This window comes from Salvelinus fontinalis, chromosome 34 (genome assembly GCF_029448725.1).
Source record: "Salvelinus fontinalis isolate EN_2023a chromosome 34, ASM2944872v1, whole genome shotgun sequence".
In the NCBI taxonomy this organism is placed as follows: domain Eukaryota; kingdom Metazoa; phylum Chordata; class Actinopteri; order Salmoniformes; family Salmonidae; genus Salvelinus; species Salvelinus fontinalis.
The window spans coordinates 5,544,958-5,563,349 of NC_074698.1; the positions used below are offsets into that span (position 1 = coordinate 5,544,958).

Genomic DNA, 18,392 nt, shown 5'->3' on the forward strand with positions numbered 1-18,392 from the left:
GCATTTTGTTTATATGTACAAACACTTCACGTGTTGCATTTATATTTTTGTTTAGTATAATATAATAAAACTTTGATCAAACTTTACATTTGTTAGGATTTATTAACCTCTATCCGCTACTGACCAAAATGAATGGACCTCCCCTCTAGTTTATCTTACTTTCTCACTTTTTTTCCTGGCCACTGTATTTCTGCTTTTGCTTGATCTTAGGGTCTAGGCCAGGTTACTGTTAAAGCACTATGGGAAAGGGGGATACCTAGTCAGTTTTCCAACTGAATGTATTCAACTGAAATGTGTCTTCCGCATTTAACCCAACCCCTCTGAATCAGAGAGGTGCGGGGGGCTGCCTTAGTCGACCTCCATGTCTTCGGCACCCGGTGAACAGTGGAACTGCCTTGCTCAGGGGCAGAATGACAGATTTTTACCTTGTCAGCTCAGGGATTCGATCCAGCAACCTTCCGGTTACTGGCCCAATGCTCTAACCACTAGGCTACCTGTGACAACTGTTGATGTAAAAAGGGCTTTATAAAATGTATGATTAATAATGGTTATGTTATTCAATAATCTATAGGTATCATGCATTGAAATTATAATTAAATTGAAGTAATATTGCAGATTGTACCTTTTTAAGTAGATTTTCATGTCTGCATTTCAGCTGACATTCGACATTTGACAATGGTGGCAGAGGGAGAGAATGAGCTATGGGTGGGTCGGAGATGGTTAACTTCATGTCGGACGAGCAAGACGAGATCGTTTAGGGGAAGCTGCATTGGGTGGTGAGACCTCCTAGGTTCCGCAGCGAGAACCTCACTGCTTTGTGCTGCAAGGAAATCTGGAGGCTGATTACAAGTTTCAGGCTACACACACCAGACATCACGCCATAGGAACTTTTTTAAAGTTTTGGTTGTTTATGTCCAGTGTATCCCCACCACAGCTTCCGATTTGGTCTTTGTATAATTATTTTGCTTTTAATATCATCTACTTTTCTTCAATAACAAAACTTGCAGTTCAGTTGACTAGTCTTTAATTGGTAATTTATGTAAGTGTGACATTTGTAGAAGAAAATAACAATAGCACATCCCATATTTTACAGAATGAGAAATGACAATGCCATTCACAATTTATTTGACAACCGTCTCGTGTCATTAAGTTTCCAGGGCAGTGGTTCCCAAACTTTTTATAGTCCCGTACCCCTTCAGACATTCAACATCCAGCTGCGTACCCCCTCCAGCACCAGGGTCAGTGCCCTCTCAAATGTTGTTTTTTGCTTTCATTGTAAGTCTGCCACACACACTATACATTTATTAAACATAAGAATGAGTGAGTTTTTGTCACAACACAGCTCGTGGGAAGTGACAAAGAGCACGTATAGGACCAGGGCACAAATAATAATAATATATAATTTTGCTCTTTATTTAACCATCTTACATATAAAACCTTATTTGTTCATCAAAAATTGTGAATAGCTCACCACAGGTTAATGAGAATGGTGTGCTTGAAAGGATGCACATAACTCTGCAATGTTGGGTTCTATTGGAGAGAGTCAGTCTTAAATCATTTTCCACACACAGTCTGTGCCTGTATTTAGTTTTCATGCTAGTGAGGGCCGAGAATCCTCTCTCACATAGGTACGTTGTTGCAAAGGGCATCAGTGTAACGGTCGTCGTAATCCTCCTCCTCGGACGAGGAGGAGAGGCGAGAAGGATCAGACGAATATGCGGAGTGGTTTGTGTCCATGATTATTTATTAACAAAATAAACGGAACACTCACGAAACAAAATGACCAAAGAGAAACGAACCAACAAACAGTCCCGTGTGGCACGAATACAGACACGAGATACAACCACCCACAAAACACACGTGAATCCCAGGCTGCCTAAGTATGATTCTCAATCAGGGACAACGATTGACAGCTGTCTCTGATTGAGAATCATACCCGGCCGAACACAAACATCCCAACATAGAAAATAACACATAGACAACCCACCCCAACTCACGCCCTGACCAACTAAATAAATACAAGAAAAAGGAAAAACAGGTCAGGAACGTGACAATCAGTGTCTTAAAAGCGTCATTTTCCAGGGCAGGATACTCTGAGTGCAGCCAAATCCAGGAATCTGGCAGTGGCTTCTGATTAAATTAAATTTTCACAGAACCGCTTGTTGCAATTTCGATGAGGCTCTCTTGTTCAGATATCGGTAAGTGGACTGGACGCAGGGCATGCAAGGGATAACGAATCCAGTTGTTTGTGTCATCCGTTTCGGGAAAGTACCTGCGTAATTGCGCACCCAACTCACTCAGGTGCTTCGCTATATCACATTTGACAACTCGTCATCATGCAAGCAGTCAGACAAGTGAAAATTACGGTCAGTAAAGAAAACTTTAAGCTCGTCTCTCAATTTTAAAAAACGTGTCAATAATTTGCCCCTTGATAACCAGCGCACTTCTATATGTTGTAAAAGCATTACATGGTTGCTGCCCATATCATTGCATAGTGGAGAAAGTACACGAGAGTTCAGGGGTCTTGCTTTAACAAAGTTAACCATTTTCACTGTAGTGTCCAAAACGTCTTTCAAGCCATCAGGCTTTCCCTTGGCAGCAAGAGCCTCTCAGTGGATTCTGCAGTGTATGTAAGTAGTGTCGGGAGCAACTGCTTGCACGCGTGTTATCACTCCACTATGTCTCCCTGTCATGGCTTTTGCGCCATCATTACAGATACCAATACATCTTGACCACCAAAGTCCATTTGATGTCACAAAGCTATCCAGTACTTTAAAAATATCCTCTCCTGTTGTCCTGGTTTCCAGTGGTTTGCAGAAGAGGATGTCTTCCTTAATTGACCCCCATAAACGTAGTGAACATATACCAGGAGCTGTGCCAGGCCCACCACGTCTGTTGACTCGTCCAGCTGTAACGCATAGAATTCACTGGCTGGTATGCGAAGCAGTAATTGTTTCAAAACATCTCCTGCCATGTCACTGATGCATCGTGAAACAGTGTTGTTTGATGAAGGCATTGTCTGTATAGTTTTTTGGGCCTTTTCCCCCAGCATTGTCCCAGTCATATCCACGGCAGCAGGAAGAATTAAGTCCTCCACAATAGTATGGGGCTTGCCTGTCCTAGCCACTTGGTAGCTCACCATATAAGACACTTCTAGCCCCTTCTTATTAATGGTATCTGTTGCTTTTATACATGTCTTACTACTCGAAAGTCGTCTTAATTCTTGCTCAAAAAACTCCATGGCTTGTTTTGTTTCTAAATGTCTGCGCAAGAGTGAAGGTTTCATCGAGTTGTGAAATAGTACTTATGCACATAACACGCTGTGGCTGAGGAAAGGCACTACTCCCAATATAAGTGAAACCCAAATCAATGCAGTTCTCATCATATTTGCGCCTCTTCTTTTTATTTTTTATTTTTTCTCTCCCCCTTTCTCCCCAATTTTCGTGGTATCCAATCACTAATAATTACTATCTTGTCTCATCGCTACAACTCCCGTACGGGCTCGGGAGAGACGAAGGTAGAAAGCCATGCGTCCTCCGAAGCACAACCCAACCAAGCCGCACTGCTTCTTTTACACAGCGCGCCTCCAACCCGGGAGCCAGCCGCACCAATGTGTCGGAGGAAACACCGTGCACCTGGCCCCCTTGGTTAGCGCGGACTGCGCCCGGCCCGCAACAGGAGTTGCTGAAGCGCGATGAGACAAGGATATCCCTACCGGCCAAACCCTCCCTAACCCGGACGACGCTAGCCCAATTGTGCGTCGCCCCACGGACCTCCCGGTCGCGGCCGGCTGCGACAGAGCCTGGGCGCGAACCCAGAGACTCTGGTGGCGCAGTTAGCACTGCGATGCAGTGCCCTAGACCACTGCGCCACCCGGGAGGCCCCTATTTGCGCCTCTTCGATGGTCCAACGTCCCTGTCTGTTGTTCGGTGCTTTCCCGGGTAAGGGGCAGTAGCTCTTCGGCTGCATCAGATTCACATCTGTCAGTGTCCATGCTAGCTGGGCTAACAACAAATGTAGAATTACTGATGCTAGCATTGGATGTGCTCGTGGAAGCAGAACAACTTGTGTCGTCGACAGGTGCAGGTGTAGTACTGCTGGTAGTAGCAGTACTAGTAGCAGTACTACCAGTAGAGCTGGTATGTGTCTCTATGGATGCGAGCCTTACTTTTTTTTAACCATTCATCAATTTTTGAGCAAACGGAATGAGCAGCAGCTACGTTTGGCTACATACGGACTGTTAGTGGAATTCCCGCAAGAGTGTAACGGTTAATGTGATTTGATGTTAATTATTTGACTAGGCTACCTGTATTTGACATTGTGTTGTTAATTCCCTGAACACTAGGTGGTTTCCTTTTAGTTTTGGCAATGAAACGAGGCTACTCAGGCGAGAAAAAAAACTAGGCCAAATGTATAGCCCCGTTGGAAAATATAAATGGACTGTAATGAAAATGTGAAGAATTTTTTATTTTAAAAAAGTGAATCACATTTTTATTTGGCATACCCCCGACCGCATTGCACATACCCCAGGATCACCTTTTCCAGAGACCCCCTTATCATCCCATGACAAACTGAGGCATACCTGATATTGCTAAGATGTAGGCTATTCTGTTGGCTATATACCATCCGTCTTTGGTCTGCTGAAATTAACAAAATAATCATGTATTCTTTGATATACACTGCTCAAAAAAATAAAGAGAACACTTAAACAACACAATGTAACTCCAAGTCAATCACACTTCTGTGAAATCAAACTGTCCACTTAGGAAGCAACACTGATTGACAATAAATGTCACATGCTGTTGTGCAAATGGAATAGACAACAGGTGGAAATTAGAGGCAATTAGCAAGACACCCCCAATAAAGGAGTGGTTCTGCAGGTGGTGACCACAGACAACTTCTCAGTTCCTATGCTTCCTGGCTGATGTTTTGGTCACTTTTGAATGCTGGCGGTGCTTTCACTCTAGTGGTAGCATGAGACGGAGTCTACAACCCACACAAGTGGCTCAGGTAGTGCAGCTCATCCAGGATGGCACATCAATGCGAGCTGTGGCAAGAAGGTTTGCTGTGTCTGTCAGCGTAGTGTCCAGAGCACGGAGGCGCTACCAGGAGACAGGCCAGTACATCAGGAGATGTGGAGGAGGCTGTAGGAGGGCAACAACCCAGCAGCGGGACCGCTACCTCCGCCTTTGTGCAAGGAGGAGCACTGCCAGAGCCCTGCAAAATGACCTCCAGCAGGCCACAAATGTGCATGTGTCTGCTCAAACGGTCAGAAACAGACTCCATGAGGGTGGTATGAGGGCCCGACGTCCCACAGGTGGGGGTTGTGCTTACAGCCCAATACCGTGCAGGACGTTTGGCATTTGCCAGAGAACACCAAGATTGGCAAATTCGCCACTGGCGCCCTGTGCTCTTCACAGATGAAAGCAGGCTCACACTGAGCACATGAGCACATGTGACAGACATGACAGAGTCTGGAGACACCGTGGAGAACGTTCTGCTGCCTGCAACATCCTCCAGCATGACCGGTTTGGCGGTGGGTCAGTCATGGTGTGGGGTGGCATTTCTTTGGGGGGCCGCACAGCCTTCCATGTGCTCGCCAGAGGTAGCCTGACTGCCATTAGGTACCGAGATGAGATCCTCAGACCCCTTGGGAGACCATATGCTGGTGTGGTTGGCCCTGGGTTCCTCCTAATGCAAGACAATGCTAGACCTCATGTGGCTGGAGTGTGTCAGCAGTTCCTGCAAGAGGAAGGCATTGATGCTATGGACTGGCCCGTCCGTTCCCCAGACCTGAATCCAATTGAGCACATCTGGGACATCATGTCTCGCTCCATCCACCAACGCCACGTTGCACCATAGACTGTCCAGGAGTTGGCGGATGCTTTAGTCCAGGTCTGGGAGGAGATCCCTCAGGAGACCATCCGCCACCTTATCAGGAGCATGCCCAGGCGTTGTAGGGAGGTCATACAGGCACGTGGAGGCCACACACACTACTGAGCCTCATTTTGACTTGTTTTAAGGACATTACATCAAAGTTGGATCAGCCTGTAGTGTGGTTTTCCACTTTAATTTTGAGTGTGACTCCAAATCCAGACCTCCATGGGTTGATAAATTTGATTTCCATTTTTTAATTTTTGTGTGATTTTGTTGTCAGCACATTCAACTATGTAAAGAAAAAAGTATTTAATAAGAATATTTCATTCATTCAGATCTAGGATGTGTTATTTTAGTGTTCCCTTTATTTTTTTGAGCAGTGTATAAGGCCTATGTATTTGTATGCAGCGGAATTTGCTGTTGAATTTTAGATCCTGCTTTAAATGACTTTCATCTTATAAATGCTTCAAAAAGCCTTCATAAGCACTACATAAATGGGTTACAAAGCATCTATAACCGTATGTCATGTTTTATAAAGGGTTCATTGTCACGTTCGTCATAACCAGGAGACCAAGGCGCAGCGTGATTGGAATACATTCTTCTTTTAATTAAACAAAGAACACTTAAACAAACTAACAAAACAACAAAACCAACGTGAAGCTATAAACAACTAGTGCTGACATGCAACTACACATAGACAATAACCCACAATACCTAAATGGAAAAATGGCAACCTAAATAGGATCCCAAATCAGAGACAACGATAAACAGCTGCCTCTGATTGGGAACCATCCGTAGGGATGGTGCCAGGTTCCCTCCAGATGTGAAGCTTGGCATTCAGGCTAAAGAGTTTAATCTTGGTTTCATCAGACCAGATTATCTTGTTTCTCATGGTCTGAGAGTCTTTGCCTTTTACCGAGGAGTGGCTTCCGTCTGGCCAATCTACCATAAAGGCCGGATAGGTGGAGTGCTGCAGAGATGGGAGAACCTTCCAGAAGGACAGCCATCACCACAGAGGAACTCTGGAGCTCTGTCAGAGTGACCATTGGGTTCTTGGTCACCTCCCTGACCAAGGCACTTCTCCCCCGATTGCTCAGTTTGGCCGGGCAGCCAGCTCTAGGAAGAGTCTTGGTGGTTCTAAACTTCTTACATTTAAGAAAGATGGATTCCACTGTGTTCTTGGGGATCTTCAATGCTGCAGACATTTTTTGGTACCATTCCCCTGTGTGCCTTGACACACTCTTGTTTCGGAGCGCTAAGGACAATTCCTTCGACCTCATGGCTTGGTTTTTACTCTGACATGCACTGTCAACTGTGGGACCTTTATAGGCAGGTGTGTGCCTTTCCAAATCATGTCCAATCAATTTAATTTACCACACGTGGACTCCAATCAAGTTGTAGAAACATCTCAAGGATTATCAATGGAAACAGAATGGACCTGAGCTCAATTTCCAGTCTCATAGCAAAGGGTCTGAATGCTTATGTAAATAAGGTATTTTTATTTTGTTTTTTTAATAAAAATTTGCTAAAATGTCTAAAACCTTGTTTTTGCTTTGTCATTATGGTGAATTGGGTGTAGATTGCTGAGGAATTGTTTTTATTTAATACATTTTAGAATAAGGCTGTAAAGTAACAAAATGTGGAAAAAGTCAAGGTGTCTGAATACTTTCAGAAGGCACTGTATATGGTGTCATTTCATGGGGCTCTGAATAATATGGAGGGTTCACTTTACATGTGCACTTACTGCACTAAAGAAAACCGCTGACCAAACAACAGTGGCATGCTCACTGAATTAAAGGGAAACTACATTAAAAAATGTCTTAGATTTTTCCCAGACCTCAAATGTCATCCCCTGATGTTGTTTAAGAATTGTTGTGAACACAGAAAATCCAATTTTGTTGTTTTTCTATTAAAAAAGTGTTAAAAACTGTGTAAAATCAGAAAAAAAAGTGAAATCTGAAACCTGGAAAAACAAAACCAAGAAAACTGAATTTTGGAAAAACAGAAGTAGGTAAAACTATTTTACGGATTTTAAAAGAGCCCTACCAACGATTTTGGCTTTGCATGACTGCACTTTAAAGTGTGTGTCATCCTGCAGCACAGTGTTTTTGGGGAAGTTGAGGTCAGGTCCAATATTGACTATACACCCAAGAGGGAAAGAGGTTTGGCCATCCTAGAAGTGTTTTTGGGAAATATAATATAATATATCAAATTTAGCAGACACTTTAATCCAAAGTGACTTTCAGTCATGCATGAATACATTTTTATATGGATGGGTGGTCCAGAGAATTGAACCCAATATCCTGGCATTGCAATGCTCTACCAAGATGCATGCATGCATGCATGCAAGATGCATGACGTCTCAATTTAATGATTTATAAGGCCATTATTAAGCGTTGCTTATGCCACCCTTTATAAAGCATATGTTTATGTCATATTTAACATAGTGGGTTATGTCACATTTGACATTGGTGGTTATGTCACACATTAATGCCACACTTATGAACCCTTTATAAAGTGTAACATACGGTTATAGATGATTGCATGAAGCCTTTATAAGCTGCACGTCATTTAAAGCAGACAGAATTTCCATTACTCCTAAGATTTTGGAAGTAGGCGGGACGTCCTATACACTGTCCTATAGATGTCGAGGACACTGGATGTAGTTTGAAAGGTTAACGGAAATATGGTCCAATGGGGAAAGGGAATAGGATTCGAGTCCATTCTTACAATACCTTAGCGTTCGAGTCACCCAGCCGCCCAAAAACACTGTCAACCAATTGCAATTATTGTAGTTCATTGAAAGCTCCATTATAGGCTAGGTTAAAAGTAGTGACAAGATAAAAAGGAAATCACAGTCGAAGGAGGTTTCCTTTTGTCCAATGGACGTTTAGGACGTATGAACTAAGCTTATAAATAACAAGGTGACAGCTATCAGAGTGCACATTGACTGCTGCTGTGAGCTAGTAATCGAGGACCCCGTGTGTACTGTAACATTAAGGTGAGTTAATAGTTTAGTGTGACATATTTTGTCATTTCGCTAAACTCATAATCGCATTGTGAATATTTTGAAATGTTCTGTCTGCATTGCTGGGACGAATAGAAATTGTTAGCATGCTAGCTAGCTAACGTTATCCATGCATTGTAGGTGAAGTGGACGGCCATTCAATGATTTCATCCCAAGAATGACATTTTACAGTGAATGTATTCGTGCTGTATAATTCTTACCAGAGTGTCTACATGGGCAGGCGCGTATACTGTTGAGAAATAAACATGCAAATGTTAACTTGCGAAACCTTGCATTGGAGTACAACCGATTCTAAGATGAGGTGAAGCGCCTGCAAAATGTCTGACTTGCTCGTCCATATCTGGGCCTAGTGAACCAGTGCATGTTTACGGTCATTATGGATTCATGTCCCTGAGGATTGAGAAGGACGTTTAACAATTTCTATCAAATGCTATAGTTTGTGTCCTGTACAAAATGCCGCGTCCTTGTCTCTAAATCCTGTATTGGTGTCTGGGTCATTTTTGACCTTCACGTCTGGAGTTGGCTAGCCAACTCCTCCCACCTATCTATTAATGTTAGCAGTGTCCGCCTGAAGTATATTAAACCTAGCTAGCTATGGCTAACGTTAGCCAACTAGCGTTTCATACTTTCGTCTTTTTGCAAATCGCTGCTACCCTCACTGCATGTGACATGGGTTTAATAATAAGCCCCATTCGCACATGGACATTTGATTTGGGATAGTTTAGGTTTCCCCATGGTGAATCCTTATTTTGTCATTTGTGTTAATGTTAACGTTACATGCCCAGGGGCGGAATGGCGACGGGGGTGTACTGTACTAAAAGTATGTGTTACATTTTACACTGAATTTAGCTAGTTAGATTTTTATTCATTCATAGCCAAAGGCTAGCTTGCCTGTCTGGGCCTTATATACTCAGGCACTAATACACTACCTCGCTACCAACGCAATTGGATTAATTAGCATTAGACATCTCTGTATGTCGAAGTTGATCATAGTTTAGCACCCAACTTAGTGTTTTGAAAGAATTTCTTTAATGCATCATTGGCGTTTTGACACATTCAAAAAAAGCCTTGCTATTTTTCATGCAATTTCACTTATTCAAAAAGTCTTTTGGGCTGGGTGTAAATATTGTAATTTGACTCTTTATTTGTGCAGAGTTGTAACCTCTTGAGATTATACAGTCAGATTTTACTACAGGACTTTAGTCTGCTTTTTTCACATCCTCTTCCCTGGTGCACATGGTCAAACGCTTGACTGGTTACACTTACAGCTCAGGTCACCTTTACTGTACCTTTAGCAGTGTAGAGCTGGTTTAGGTGGTGGGCTGTAGCTAAGAATTGTGCATGCCTTCCATTGTAAAAACAAAAAAAAGTGTCCAAATTAGCAGTTAAATGTAATTTCTCATCTCTCTCACAGGCACCAGCCATGTACGCCTGCGCTAAATTTGTCACCTCACCTGCTGTGGTATGTATTCTTTGAAACTACAATGTCACCTGTTTGATGCTCTGCCAGTCATGCCTTATCAGTCTAGATCTAGCATGTACACACAATCTTGTTTAGCTAAAAGATGCACAGCAAATAAGTCATTGGTAAGGAATATTACTTTTTATTTGTCACATGTGCCAAAGACAACAGGTGTAGACATTACAGTGAAATGCTTACTTACAAGCTCTTAATTAACTATGCAGTTAAGGAAAATAAGTGTTAAGTAAAAAATAATTAAAGAGCAGCAGTGAAGTAACAGTAGTGAGGCTATATACAGGGGGTACCGGCACAGTCAATGTGCGGGGCTACAGGTTAGTTGAGGTAATAGGTACATGTAGGTAGGGTTAAAGGACTATTGCATAGATAATCAACAGAGTAACGGCAGTGTAAAAAGGGAGGTGGGGGGACAATGAAAATAGTCTGGGTAGCCATTTGATTATCTGTTCAGGCATCTTATGGCTTGGGGGTAGAAGCTATTAAGGAGCCTTTTGGACCTAGACTTGGCGCTCTGATACCGCTTGTCGTGCGATAGCAGAGAGGTCTATGACTAGAGTGGCTGGAGTCTTTGACAATTTTTAGGGCCTTCCTCTGACACTGACTGGTATACATATTTTTTTATTTTACCTTTATTTAACTAGGCAAGTCAGTTAAGAACACATTCTTATTTTCAATGACGGCGGGTGGGTTAACTGCCTTGTTCAGGGGCAGAACGACAGATTTTTACCTTGTCATCTCGGGCATTTGATCTTGCAACCGTTCGGTTACTAGTCCAAAGCTCTAACTACTAGGCTACATGCCGTATAGAGGTCCTGGATGGCGGGAAGCTTGGCCTCAGTGACGTACTGGGCCGTACACACTACCCTCTGTAGTGCCTTGCGATCGGGGGCCCGAGCAGTTGCCAAACCAGGCAGGGATGCAACCAGTCAGGATGCTCTCGCTGGTGCAGCTGTAGAACCTTTTGATGACCCATACCAAATCTTCAGCCTCCTGATGGGAAATGGACTTTGTCGTGCCCTCTTCATGACTGTCTTGGTGTGTTTGGACCATGTTAGTTTGTTGACAATGTGGACGTCAAGGAACATGATGCTCTCAACCTGCTCCACTACAGCCCCGTCGATGAGAATGGGGGTGTGCTCGGTCCTCCTTTTCCTGTAGTCCACAATCAATTCCTTTGTCTTGATCACGTTGAGTGAGAGGTTGTTATCCTGGCACCACACTGCCAGGTCTCTGACCTCCTCCCTATAGGCTGTCTCATCGTTGTCGGTGATCAGGCCTACCACTGTCGTTGGTCAACTTAACGATGGTGTCTGAGTTGTGCCTGGCCATGCAGTTATTAGTGAACTGAGTGCGCACCCCTGAGGGGCCCCTGTGTTGAGGATCAGCGTGTTTGTGCGGTATGGAAATTGGAGTGGGTCTAGGGTTTCTGGGATAATGGTGTTCGTGAGCCATGACCAGCACATGAGATGAGAATGCACTTATTTTTTTAAATGTTCATGATGGAAAGAAAAGTCTATGGCAGTGTTATCTGTGTGCATGACCAGTGGTCAGCTGGGGATAAGTGGAGGGGGGAAAATCATTGTAGGCTATTAGCCTCTCACCTTGTAGGCTAATCTAACCCTATAGTACTCAGTCTTTACTAAGGACAAGATTAGGATTGATCATGATAAGGGTTGCACATTTTGGGGAATATTCAGAGGTGGACATTTTCTGTGGGAAGTAATGGGAATATATGGGAATTAATGGCAATGTATGCAATTTATATTAATACCATTTCTATGTGATGTTTTTTGCATTTGGTATATTTACCATATCATCATATGGAGACAAACAAGCCTTGTACCTTATCATAAGTAGACATAATTGCAAATGATTAAATCATTCCAATAGAAATATAAAAAACAGTTTTGTTACGAATGTAACTTTAATTAAATGAGTTGAATCTTCACAGGATGATTTTACTGAACAACAAAAGGGAATATTGAATGATCCATCGCATCTCCCAAAAACGTTTTCAACATACAGTTGAAGTTTACACAACTGAGTTCAAAAACATTTAAACTCAGTTTTTCACAATTCCTGACATTTAATCCTAGTAAAGATTACCTGTTTTAGGTCAGTAAGGATCACCACTTTATTTTAAGAATGTGAATTGTCAGAATAATAGTAGAGTGATTTATTTCATTCCCAGTGGGTCAGAAGTTTACATGCACTCAATTAGTATTTGGTAGCATTGCCTTTAAATTGTTTTACTTGGAGAAAATGTTTTGTGTAGCCTTCCACAAGCTTCCCACAATAAGCTGGGTGGTTTTTGGCCCATTCCTCCTGACAGAGCTGGTGTAATTGAGTCAGGTTTGTAGGCCTCCTTGCTCGCACATGCTTTTTCAGTTCTGCCCACATTTTCTATAGGATTGAGGTCAGGGCTTTGATGGCCACTCAGTACCTTGACTTTGTTGTCCTTAAGCCATTTTGCAACAACTTTGGAAGTATGCTTGGGGTCATTGTCCTTTTGGAAGACCCATTTGCTACCAAGCTTTACTTCCTGACTGATGTCTTGAGATGTTGCTTCAATATATCCACATAATTTTCCTACCTCATGATGCCATCTATTTTGAAGTGCACTAGTCCCTCCTGCAGCAAAGCACCCCCACAACATGATGCTGCCACCCCGATGCTTCACGGTTGGGATGGTGTTCTTCGGCTTGCAAGCATCACTCTTTTTCCTCCAAACATAACGATGGACATTATGGCCAAACATTTCTCTTCTTGTTTCATCAGACCGTACGTTATGGAGAAATGTCCTCTTATCTTTGTCCCCATGTGCAGTTGCAAACCATAGTCTGGCTTTCATGGTGGTTTTGGGGCAGTGGCTTCTCCCTTGCTGAGCGGTCTTTCAGGTTATGTTGATATAGGACTCGTTTTACTGTGGATATAGATACTTTTGTACCTGTTTCCTCCAGCTTCTTCACAAGATCTTTTGCTGTTCTGGGATTTGCACTTTTTCACCAAGGTACGTTCATCTCTAGGAGACAGAACGTGTCTCCTTCCTGAGCGGTATGACGGCTGCGTGGTCCCATGGTGTTTATACTTGCGTACTATTGTTTGTACAGATGAACGTGGTACCTTCAGGCGTTAGGAAATTGCTCCCAAGGATGAACCAGACTTGCTCCCAAGGATGAACCAGACTTATACAATATTTTTTTATGTGGTCTTGGCTGATTTCTTTTGATTTTCCCATGATGTCAAGCATAGAGGCAGAGTTTGAAGGTAGGCCTTGAAATACATCCACAGGTACACCTTCAATTGACTCAAATGATGAATATTGTCAATTAGCCTACCAGAAGCTTCTAAAGCCATGTAATTTTCTGGAATTTTCCAAGCTGTTTAAAGGCACAGGCAACTTGGTGTATGTAAACTGCTGACCCACTGGAATTGTGATACAGTGAAAGAATCTGTCTGTAAGCAATTGTTGGAAAATTACTTGTCATGCACACAGATGTCCTAACCGACTTGTTAAAAAATTAGTTTTGGCAAGAAATTTGGAGTGGTTGAAAAATGACTTTTAATGACTCCAACCTAAGTGTGTGTGTGTGAACTTCTGACTTCATCTGTAAAATGATAGTCTAGAAACTAAACATTGGTTGTCTTCCTCTCAGGCTTCCATGTCTTCTCCCTGGACCTCAATGTCCACCTCTTGAACATCAGACTGAGTCTTTATCTTCACTGTCACTTTCCAACCTTGTGGAGGATGGCTCAAAAAGCCTCATATTTGCCCGGATGGCCACCAATATTTCAACCCGTATATTGGTCAGCCTGTTGCGTGCTGTGGTGTGCGTTCCCAAACGAGGACCAGTTGCGCTCTGAGGCGGCTGATGTTGGTGGGATTTGGAGGATGATGGAGGCAACGGGAAAGAGCCTCAGATCCACAAAGTCCCTTCCACCAGATGGCTGATGAGAGATGTTGGCACGACTGCCATATTGCATCTCCATCCCAAAGCCCTTGCTTGGAAGTGTACGTCACCAGACTGCCAAGAACCTTGCCCTCATCCAGGCCAAGGTGGCGAGACACGGTAGTGATGACACCATAGGCCTTGTTTATCTCTGCACCAGACAGGATGCTCTTGCCAGCATACTTGGGGTCCAACAAGTGGTGTGGCGTGTATGGGCTTCAGGCAGTAGTCTTCACAATTCAGTTTCCTCTGCTTGGAGTAACAGTGAAGTGGGCAGGGCAGTACAGATTTCTTCTCAGCAGTCTGAACATTAGACAGGATGGCATTGTCTCCCTCGATCTGTGCAATGGCTACTGCTATAGGTTTCAGGCTGCTTACCACCCTCTCCCAAAATGCATCATCCAGTAGGATCCCTTGATAGGGCTGTCTGCATCAGCAGACTGTGATATGGCTGTTTCTTGGAGAGACTCCTTCCCCTCCAGGAGACTGTCAAACATGATGACAACACCACCCCAACTTGTGTTGCTGGGCAGCTTCAATGTTGTGCTCCTATTCTTCTCACTTTGCTTGGTGAGGTAGATTGCTGCTATAACTTGATGACTCTTCACATACTTAACTTTTCCTTAGCTCTCTTGTAGAGTGTATCCATTGTTTTCAGTGCAATGATGTCCTTGAGGAACATATTTAATGCATGAGCAGCATAGCCAATGGGTGTGATGTGAGGGTAGGACTCCACTTTAGACCAAGCAGCCTTCATGTTTGCAGCATTCTGTCACCAGTGTAAATACCTTCTGTGGTCCAAGGTCATTGACTGCCTTCAGCTCATCTGCACTGTAGAGACCGGTGTGTCTGTGCTCTTGTAGAATACTGGTTGAGGGGTGGAGATGCTGTAGTTAATTATTCCTTGCCCATGAACATTTGACCACCCATCAGATTGCAATAGTCGGCTTTCTCTGATTTGCTTGACCTTCACTTTAACTCTGCACCCAGCAAATGAGTAGATAAAGCATGTCTGGTTGGAGGGTTGGATGCTGGGCGAAGAACGTCCAGAAATCTCTTCCAATACACATTGCCTGTGAGCATCAGAGGTGAACCAGTTGCGTACACAGCTCGAGCAAGTCCTTCATCAGCATTTCTGACTACGTTCCTCCATTTGAGTCAAACACAACTTCTGATTCCAGGAGGACCATGAGCTGTTGCTATCGATAAGATCTGATTCATAATTTTCACCTCGTGTGTAGAGGGACTTTTGTTTGTGGTTGTGAGCGCTGAGGGAACTTTATGCACTTGGCCAGATGATTCTGCATCTGTTTTCTTCACATATGATTTGGCACAGTATTTGCAAATGTACACAGCTTTTCCTTCTACATTAGCTGCAGTGAAATGTCTCCACATCAGATAGAGCCCGTGGCATTTTCCTGTAAATGTTAGGGGGAAAATGACTTTTTAAAAAAACCTAATACAATTCCATGTACAGATAAATAGTTAAGCAGTTAGATTAAACAACTCCTTTTGTAAGATGTTTTAAAATGAAACATGTATGGAAACAGGTGAATTAACACCTCACTTAGCAGGCTCAAGCAAGCTAAAACTAACTAGCAGAAATTGTTAGAAATGATTTATACACTTTGCTGTAGGCTACTATTTACTAGTTAACAAGAATCATGTGTCATATAAAATATATTTACCCCACCCAGTATTGTAATCAGAACTTAACAGAAAGCATGTAGTTCTTGGCTCAGACTGTGTAGTAGTGTGGGCTCAATAGCATCTCATTAGTGTGCAAGATCTTTGATGGAAGAATGCAGAGGGTTGCAATTCCTTTGAATTGGAGATAGTTTAACCTAAATTTGCCTCATGACCTAGAATTGCCTTGTGTATCCCACAAAAGGTTTGCTGTTAACTTATAACTTTTTTGATGAATTTAAGAAATTCCCGGGCTTAACTTCCCATGGAAATTTACCAGAAAGTTTTTGACCCTTTGCAACCCAAATCACGATATTGCCATTCTACCAGTCTTGATGCCTCTAATCTTCCTAGACTTTAGACTATTAGATGCAACTCTGTAGGGCCATAATCTTGGCGTGCTCCAGAACTCACTTCAGGGTAATCTACATTTGGCAGTCTGATAGTAATGATTTAAGTAAAGCTTGTTACAAGCTTTTAAGTCTGTCTAGGAGTCTGATGTGTAGTTGTCTCTTGCAGCTGCGTGGGGGGTCCAGAGTCCTCGCCCGGCCGGTCTCGGTCTCAGTCTTCAACAGACCTGAAGCCAGAAGTGAGCAGCAGGTGAGCCCCTCTTCAAACCAAAAATGAAACCCTGTGACTGTAACATTGCTCACAATTCTGTGCTTAGGCTTGTGTAAACCTTTTGCCAATTGCCCCTTTTTGTGATAAGGTCACTTGTTCATAAAGTTTGTTTGTCAACACCTCAGTAACCCTTATTTTCTTTTCAGTTGTATTTATCCTGAACACCAGATGCATTTTGAATCCTTGTCTGGCGAAATACTAATGTGGCCAGTGCTTAAATGTCTCCTTGTGACCATTTCCACGGGTCCCTTCAGGACTCTCCAGTGTGACCATTATATTCGCATATCCGCCTTCAATATTTTTCTGTGCAACATGGAATTTAAATTTAGAGCACCAGTGTGCCAAGAGAAATTAAGGGTTTTAGATTAAATTACCAGAAATATTTTTCGTAGTGCTCCTAAGTTTCTGTGCGCCTAGATTTTTAAACTTGAGGGGTGGGTGTTTATACTATCTACACCTGTCAGGCTGTCTCGGTTCCATTTCAGTCTCTAGCTTCTCTATGTTCTGATTTTGACTGCTCTGCCCCTGCATCTTCCCCAGACCCTGTTGCCTGTTGGTGAGTCCTCTCTTCTAACCCGGGGGTTCCAGACCAGCTCTATCTCCAGAGACATCGACACTGCTGCCAAGTTCATCGGCGCTGGAGCCGCCACAGTGGGAGTGGCTGGCTCAGGGGCTGGAATTGGAACTGTGTTCGGCAGCTTGATCATCGGCTATGCCAGGTAACTGATGAACGAAAAGGAATTCAACCCTTTGTTTGTGGGAAAAAGCAGATTCAGAAGCAAAACTTGACGCAAAAGAATAGTTGTGACCATTGGTTATGTGGGTGGCAGGGAAATGCTAACGTTTTACCGCAAGAGTATTGATGAAGTGAGCCTGTTCATATTAATTTTGGTTCATATAATTAACAATTTGCTACTGGTGCTGTCGTCCAGCCAAAGCTTAACTTCAGTCCTCTTTCTCTTGTTGACAGGAACCCCTCCCTGAAGCAGCAGCTCTTCTCCTATGCCATCCTGGGCTTTGCCCTGTCTGAGGCTATGGGGCTCTTCTGTCTCATGGTGGCGTTCCTCATCCTGTTCGCTATGTAATTTAGTCGCACCCTGTTCCCATCCCTGCCCCGTCACTTTTCTCCCAGGGAATTGAAGCTCATGAGGCCGTGGCACCGCCATTCCAATCAAAATCTACGTCTACAAATCCTGCCTTTTTTATGTTCCCCTTTTTTTTCTCCAGAGGTTTTACGTAAGAGCGTACTTTGGTTTAGACGGTCTGTCTGAATAAATGGTTGGGATAACTAAACTTGTCAGTCTTTATTTTCAGTGTTTGGGTGCTGGACTTAAAGATATGTAAACTAAAAGTACTAGTTACATTATCACATTGAATGCAATATAAGCTAAATGTACGTGTACAGGAATGTGGAGGTTCTTAGCAATTAAGTCTGGGTCTCAACTTACTGTTGAGTTAGAATTAATAGAATACACAAGGTGCAATTTCGTAATGTAGTTGTGCATCAGAAGTGCCCAAATTAGCCCATGTCAGCAAAGCATTTTTAGATTGGTAAACTTGCAGTAAGCATGTTTGCATCACCGACCGGGTTGGGGCCCATTTGGTCATCAGTTATCATAAACTCAGCAAAAAAAGAAAGTCAACTGTTTAGTTTCAGCAAACTTAACGTGTAAATATTTGTATGAACATAACAAGATTCAACAACTGAGATAAACTGAACAAGTTCCACAGACATGTGACTAACAAATGG

At 43.1% G+C, this 18,392-nt stretch overlaps 1 protein-coding gene across 1 annotated transcript; it reads left to right on the forward strand.

Annotated features, from left to right (window-relative positions):
- Window positions 1-8,732: 8,732 nt before the first annotated feature.
- On the forward strand, window positions 8,733-17,935 carry LOC129832916 (ATP synthase F(0) complex subunit C3, mitochondrial-like). Its single transcript, XM_055897042.1, has 5 exons — window positions 8,733-8,878; window positions 10,320-10,367; window positions 16,541-16,621; window positions 17,183-17,361; window positions 17,613-17,935. The coding sequence occupies exons 2-5, from the start codon at window positions 10,329-10,331 to the stop codon at window positions 17,725-17,727; spliced, it is 414 nt and encodes a 137-aa protein (XP_055753017.1). The 5' UTR covers window positions 8,733-8,878; window positions 10,320-10,328; the 3' UTR covers window positions 17,728-17,935.
- The last annotated feature ends 457 nt before the right edge of the window (window positions 17,936-18,392 follow it).

Excerpts from the sequence above, each read along its gene's own strand:
- LOC129832916 (XM_055897042.1), top strand. The coding sequence starts at position 10,329 with ATGTACGCCTGCGCTAAATTTGTCACCTCACCTGCTGTG. Across the intron at positions 16,622-17,182 it reads AAGCCAGAAGTGAGCAGCAG|ACCCTGTTGCCTGTTGGTGA; the intron begins GTGAGCCCCTCT and ends CATCTTCCCCAG. Across the intron at positions 17,362-17,612 it reads TTGATCATCGGCTATGCCAG|GAACCCCTCCCTGAAGCAGC; the intron begins GTAACTGATGAA and ends TCTTGTTGACAG.